Here is a 7,170-nt window from a genome sequence, read left to right as displayed (position 1 = left end):
AAATAATGAACCGCAAATGGGTGTTTTCATTTAAAATATTCGAGTTAAAACCCCTAAGTCACCCCCGTATGAGGGGCTGAAATTCAGTTGTGCGTCGAAAGGTAGGATATTCGACCAATAACTTATACTGAAAGTTACAGTATTACATCTACAACAGTCTCCAACTTATTGAAGGGTTCCCATACATATGACTCACTCTGTTTAATATGTATTTGTATAGAAACAGTGCCTAAGGTACAGACATGATAAGCTCAGCTTCGGCTGATGAAAAGTGAAATGCGCGTGCTCGTTGCGCTCAAAGCTGTAAGCACCTTTACGATTATACAAAGCCATTAAGCTTCCCACTTGATCCACTAGTTTCCATTCAATCACTGGTTTCAAATGAATTTCCTCTCTGCTAGGTAAAAAAAAACTGTCCCTCTGGTTATTATAAAACTGCTAACACATTGGCAGAAAGAGAACGTCTGAACATTCCCATAAAAACCAATGGTATTCTTTTCATATGAAGCAGAGACGAAATTGAATGGAAAGCTGGGCTTTAGCCTATCAAATTAATGTACGATTAGAGTGGATTTTCCTGAATCTTAAGAACAATGGGTTGGTTGAATAGAACCTAGAATCTAGTGAGTAGCAACTAGTCATTGGTTCTAGCTATACAAAAAAGATTTCCTGAGTGCCGGTTGCACAAAATCCGGTTCAATTTTTAATCGTGATTAATTCCAAGAGAACCAATCAGAGAAGCCGTCTTATCAAAAAGGCCTTCTCTGATTGGTTCTTGTGAAATTAATCACTGTTAAAATTAAACCGGCTTTTGTGCAAACGGGCCCTAATCTTACAAACAAATGGGTCGATTGAATGGAACCTAGAATCTAGTGAGTAGCAACTAGTCATTGGTACTAGCTATACAGCAGACTCGAATCCTAGCATTTGCTTGAAAATCACTTGGAACTAGCAATTGCTAGCTTTTATTCAATTGACAGCTCACCCGACTACTGGGCGTGCAAGAGGAGCAGCTGAGACCAGTGAAGGGGCGGCCTTTGTCGACCAGCGACGGCCACTCTGCCTCCTTGATGTTGAACAGTTGCCGGTCAAGCGACTGCTTGGTCAGCTCCTTGGTCCTAGCCTGCTGCTCGCGTCTGCGGTTGCGCTGCACCTGCACTGCTGACCGCAGCCCCCCTGCTCCTCCGCCCACCCCTCCACCCCACATCTCCTGCACCCGCGTCGACATCACGTCCAACATTGCTCTAAGGCTGCAACACACACACAACAATTTGCTACATCAGAACACAAAAACAATTCTATGTTGCCAAAAGAACATGAGTTAGTCAAAACAGTCATCATCATCATCATTCACAGCAGTCCAAACAGATTCATATTTCGAATAAAAACACTCGGGTTGCCAAGTCTAACATTTCTTCTACAAGAAGAAAGTTACTGTTTTCTAAAGCTGCAACACATTACAAAATGTATTCCGCCTTTTACAAATCAATTATTATTATTGCAAGTAATATAATTTCTTAGATAGGAAAATGAGCTCAAGTAGAACACCAAAGGTTAATAATAGAAATGTAAACATAGCGGGAGTACTCACGCGTTCCCAAAACCAAAATTCAAAAACGCCAAAACCAAAAACCCCAGTTCTTCAAACTACTTTAGCCGAAAAAGTTGCTCAACTACAAAGTAGCCACACTAATTTAAAAACCAATTAGAAGTAACTCTAAAAACGTCTGAGGAAGAAAGGTTAGGGATGGTAGAAGAAATTAAATCTTTGGAACTGATTATAAAATTACAAGATGAAGACCATAAAAAAGAAATACTAAATCTAAAAAATCAATGTAGTCTAATGTCGGAGGAAATAAAGAAACTAAAATCTAAATTTGATAATACTAAATGTATGATAGAACCTCCGTCCAAATGCAAAAAAATAGAATCTAACCTAAATGATGGGAAATGCTCTGAAAATGGTCGAAATAAAACGTACAGTGAGGTTTTGAAGACAGCAACCAAAATATAGCTGAGGGAAATAAAGATAGGAAAGGGAGAGTTCTGCTACTGACGTCCAGTCATGGACGTGATTGCAGTGATCTCCTTGATAAAAGATTAAAAAATAAATTTGATGTCCAATGTTTTTTCAAGCCAAGTGCATCAATTAATGCAGTTGTAGAGTCAGCTAGGGAACAAACTAAAGACTTTGATGAAAATGACTATCTAATTGTACTGGGTGGCTCAAATAATATAAATGAACCTAACTTGAATCATCTTCCTCAAGTAACAGAAAAAATCAAGGAAATTGTGCCACTCAGCAAAAAAACAAACTTAATAATAAGTACTATTCCTAATAGGTTTGATAGGCCAGAATTAAATGAAGCAATCAATTCGACAAACAAATCAATCCATAATACAATCAACAGCCTAAAAAATAAGAATTCTAAACAACTGGGGATTTGTTTTCTAAATGAAAGGCTGAAAAGACATAACTTCACTAATCATGGGTTGCATCTAAATCGATCTGGCAAAGTAATCTTTTGTAATAGATTGGCAGAGCTGATTGAAAGCCGTTTGCAATCCTCTGGTTAAAAACAGTCAAAAAAACAAATAACGATTTTTTAGTAAATTGGCTCAAAACAGGGAAAGGGAAATAGCTACAAATGCTAGAGATAGAGTAGCACAAGATGGTAAGTTTTTAGTATTTATCATCAAAATATTCAGTATCTTCGCAACAAAATTGACAGATTAGAAGTATTTCTTAAACAGGAGGATCCTGACATTGTTATTTTCACAGAGCATGGCTTAAAAATAAAGGAAATAAATCAAGTTAGGATTCCAGGCTATTCACTGAGATCAGAATTTTGTAGAATAGCTCATAGAAGTGGTGGTGTATGTATATTCACTAGCAATGCTAAACATACCCAAACTTATGAACTGGATTTTGTTAAGAGATTTTCTGTTGAGATGGATTTAGAGGTGACGGGACTAAGGTTAAAAATTGATGATCGATTTGAGGTAGCAGTGTTAGGTATCTATAGGTCACCAAATGGAGACTGGCAAAAATTTTGTGAGCTGCTCCATACACTTTTGGAAATTACAACCGCTCGTTTCACAAATGTTATAGTAGTAGGAGATTTCAATACCGATTTTGCCAGGCAGGATAAAATGACAGAGGATATTAGAGATATTATTAATATGAATAATTTAGAAATTAAGGTCCACGAATATACAAGAGTAACTCGAACTTCACAGACAATTATTGATAATATCCTCACAATATAGAAGGTTGTAATGTCAGGTTAGGTAGCTCAGATCTATCAGATCATAACTATCAAATTTTAGATGTTAAGTTGCAGGGCCAGAATCCAAGCAGAAAAAAAACTTTTGTGAAAGAAATTCAGCAATATGAGCTAGGAAATATAAATTGTTTGAAGCAGGAACTGCTTCAAGAAAATTGGAGTAGTGTTTATAACAGTTGTAACCTAAATTACAATATAAGCAATTCATTGATACTCTAAGATTTCACATTAGTGTATGCTGTCCGATAAAAAAAGTCAAAGTAAAAAGTAAATTAACAAAGTAGATGAATGGATAACTGAAGATATTCTTACTCAAAGAAATATTGTTAGGGAAGCTTATGAGGAATTTAAATTAGTGAGGGATGTTCCGAGTGAGGTCAAATACAAATGTCTAAAGAAAAACTATGCAAAAGAAGTGAGGAAAGCTAAGTGTAAGAAAACAGCTGAAATATTAACAACTAGTACCAATTTTAACTCTGCTGTTTGGGAGGTAATTAATAGAAATAGGAGAGCAGCTCAAAAAGATACAGTTACTAATGTCCCTAGGATAATCGATGAACATGGAAATTATATGGATGATAGTATAGACATTTGTAACTTTTTCAATAATATTATCAACAGGTTGCATATAATCTCCAAAAGTCACTGAACACTAATACTTATAATACAACTACATTAAATGCTGAGCCAATTGAAAAGGTATTTAAATTTCATCCATTATCAAGAGATGAGTTGTCAAGAATAATAAAAAATTTGAATAACAAAAAAACAGTAGGATTGGATGGGGTCTCAAGCAAAATTTTAAAAGAATGTGAAAATGAATTACTGGACCCTTTATTGCATCTCCTTAATACTTCACTAGAGCAGGGTATTTTCCCTGATGATCTGAAACAAGGAAAAATTTTGCCAATTTTCAAGAGCGGTGATTCTGAAAGAGTTGAAAATTATAGACCCATTAGTATTCTAAATGTAATAAGTAAAATTTTTGAAAGAGTAGTTTTAAATAGGTTATTGATGCACCTGGAAGAAATTAATTTCATATGTGATGAACAGCATGGGTTCCAGAAAGGGAAATCTACTAAGACTGCAATAGTATCCCTTGTTGAAAGACTAATAGATATAATAGATTCAGGTGAGAAGGCAGCCGCAATATTTCTTGATTTATCCAAAGCTTTTGATTGTGTGAACCATAGAATATTATTGGAAATACTAAAAACTGTAGGTGTGAATGGTATAGAACTAAAATGGTTTGAATCATATCTCATAGGTAGAAACCAGTGTGTTGAGCTTACCAAGGTGGATGGGAATGAAATAGTAAAAATTAAATCTCAAAAACTGGAGGTCCAGGCTGGAGTACCTCAAGGCTCAATTCTGGGTCCCTTACTGTTTCTGTTGTATGTGAACCAATTACCAAAAGAGTTAAAAATCACAGAGCTCTGTTGTTTGCTGATGACACATCGCTTATCTTTAACAATTATTTATTAGATAGTCTAGAAATAAATGCTTTTACTGGAGTACAGTCAATTGTCCAATTCTTGAAGCAAAGGCAATTAACAATAAATAGTAAGAAATGTCAATTCCTACAATTCAAAAGTAAATATAATTCAGTAGAGGATAGAGAAATAAATGTGTTTGTAGAGGAAAATGAATTAGACCAAGAAGAGAAAGTAGCATTCTTGGGAATTTTATTGGACAGGAAATTAACATGGCATCCTTACATTGAGAGGATATGTAATAAGATATCATCTGGGGTATTTGTCCTGCGGCAGCTTGCTAGGCTGAATGATAAAAAACTACTGTTAACTGCTTACCATGGACTTATACTATCTCATATTAGGTATGCTATTTTAGTATGGGGTAATTCATCTCAACAAAATATGGACAGAGTGTTTAAGATTCAAAAGAAGGCACTCAGATGTATAGAGAAAGTGAATAGGTTAGACTCTTGTAGGCCTTTATTTAAAAAGCTTGGTCTATTAACTGTGCCATCTTTGTATGTATATGAAGTTGTAATGCATGTGAAAACGAGTGGTGTGATCCAGAATTCAGATGTTCATGAGTATAATACGCGAAACAGAGCAGATTATCATATAATGGGTCACAATAGTAGGTTATTTGAACAAAAACCAGATTATATTGGTAGGAAATTTTATAACAAGCTACCTCAAATCTTGAAAAGTAATGATGATTTGAAGATTTTCAAAAAACAAATGAAAAAATATTTAGTTGATAGAGCTTTTTATAGTGTACAAGAATTCCTTTCAAACCTAAACTAGGTTGAACTACTTAGTGTTAGAATTATTATGTAATAACATGACTTGTCTTATACTCCATGACTGGAGTCTTTAGGACGTAATCTTAAAAAAAAAAGATTATATAGTACGTACTAAGATAATAATACTCCTGCCTCACAAAGGGACAGGCAAAGGTTTTAAGAAGTTTTTGAACACCTGAGAAGTTTACACATAAACATTTTTAATTTTTAAAAGTTCTAGTTTTCCAAGAAAATATTGAACTATGAAAAGATGAATCCAAATATGAAATCATAAATCATCTCCACTCATCACCCAATAAAATAGGAGGAAAAGGAATGTTGTACAGTAAAATTCACTGAATTTCAATTGTCATTCAACAATCCAATTTATCAGGTTCAAATCGTTGAATATCACTTTTAATTCCCAGCAATTATTGACTATTTCTTTTTACAATCAGAAAAATCTATTATGAACATACAGTATAAACATTGTGCTGATCTGAATCTATCTATAGTAATAATAGGAATTGAAAGAATAGAAAATGTCATGGCATTCCAAGTAGTGATGTCTGTGTATTAGAACTGCTGAGTTGATAATGCATACTGAAAAAAAGTCATGAATAGCTCAGACCAGCCTGGCCTGTGATGAACCTGTATAAACAATTCATAGAATTCTTAGAATTCATAGGAACGGTAAAAAAATCAATTTTACGAAAATCGATGTACATGTAACTGGATTTAGAAGATCAATACGATAATGTTCTCTATCACAATTTAATCATAGAAATGTTCAAGTGAAAACGTTGGGCGCAAACCTTCTGCTATGAGGAGACAAATAAATTTATGAAAAGCTTGATAGCTTGAATAGTGATCTGATATTTGTTACAAGTTTTTATTCTAAGACATAATATGTCTTAGACTAATTTTTAATGTTTCTTCAATCGGCAGGAAAACTTTGGTTTTTCAAAGTTATCTTACTCCCATATTTTGGGGTATTTTCAGAAATCAAGATAAATAACCTACCAAATTTCCTACACGAATACAGTGTAAGTTGTATTATAATAGCTACAGTACTTACGTACTGTATAGTAGCCTACAGTACCTGTTCGTTTTTACCGTATAATTATATGATAATAGAAAGCTTTATTAAAAACAGCCATAACTTCCTTGTTTTCGGATATTTTCGAAAACGGGACTTACGCTTTAAAGAATTTGGGGTCGCTGAATCCAAATCCGAAATCAGAAATCTTCTATCTATATTTTCAAGGAAGTTGGACTTTGAGAAAAAAGTGATGAGTCATACTTTGAGCAAACGGCGGCGTAGTTGTTAGATCTTGCCTCTGCTTGCCTCGAGGGGAAAAGACGTGACAAAACGAGGTTCCTGGATAGGAGTCACCATGTGAAAGACACGATTTGACTCAATGTACTTCGACAAAAAAACGTGAACACTGTTCAGTGTTCAAGTTGCACGTCTCCTATCGTGTGAAAGTAGCCTTCTTCTACAAGAAGAAAGTTACTGTTTTCTAAAGCTGCAGCACATTACAAAATGTATTCCGCCTTTTACACAATCTAAGCCTATATTAGATTGAGATGTCAATTTCTGATAAAAAGAATTGAAATTGCCAAATC

The 7,170-nt window shown here is 34.5% G+C and overlaps 1 protein-coding gene across 4 annotated transcripts in view; it reads right to left on the bottom strand.

The window, feature by feature from the left end:
* Positions 1–943: 943 nt before the first annotated feature.
* Positions 944–7,170, bottom strand: part of LOC111052812 — a 30,700-nt gene continuing 24,473 nt past the window's right edge. For all 4 annotated transcript variants that reach the window (XM_039441632.1, XM_039441625.1, XM_039441615.1 and 1 more), the window contains exon 3: positions 944–1,250. In XM_039441632.1, coding sequence (XP_039297566.1) covers positions 959–1,250 — 292 coding nt within the window. In that variant the 3' untranslated portion in view covers positions 944–958. The remainder of the gene's footprint in view (positions 1,251–7,170) is intronic.

Source organism: Nilaparvata lugens, chromosome 1 (assembly GCF_014356525.2).
Source record: "Nilaparvata lugens isolate BPH chromosome 1, ASM1435652v1, whole genome shotgun sequence".
Lineage (NCBI taxonomy): Eukaryota > Metazoa > Arthropoda > Insecta > Hemiptera > Delphacidae > Nilaparvata > Nilaparvata lugens.
The sequence above is the reverse complement of the archived record's forward strand: the minus strand, read 5'-3'. Positions and strand labels throughout refer to the sequence as shown.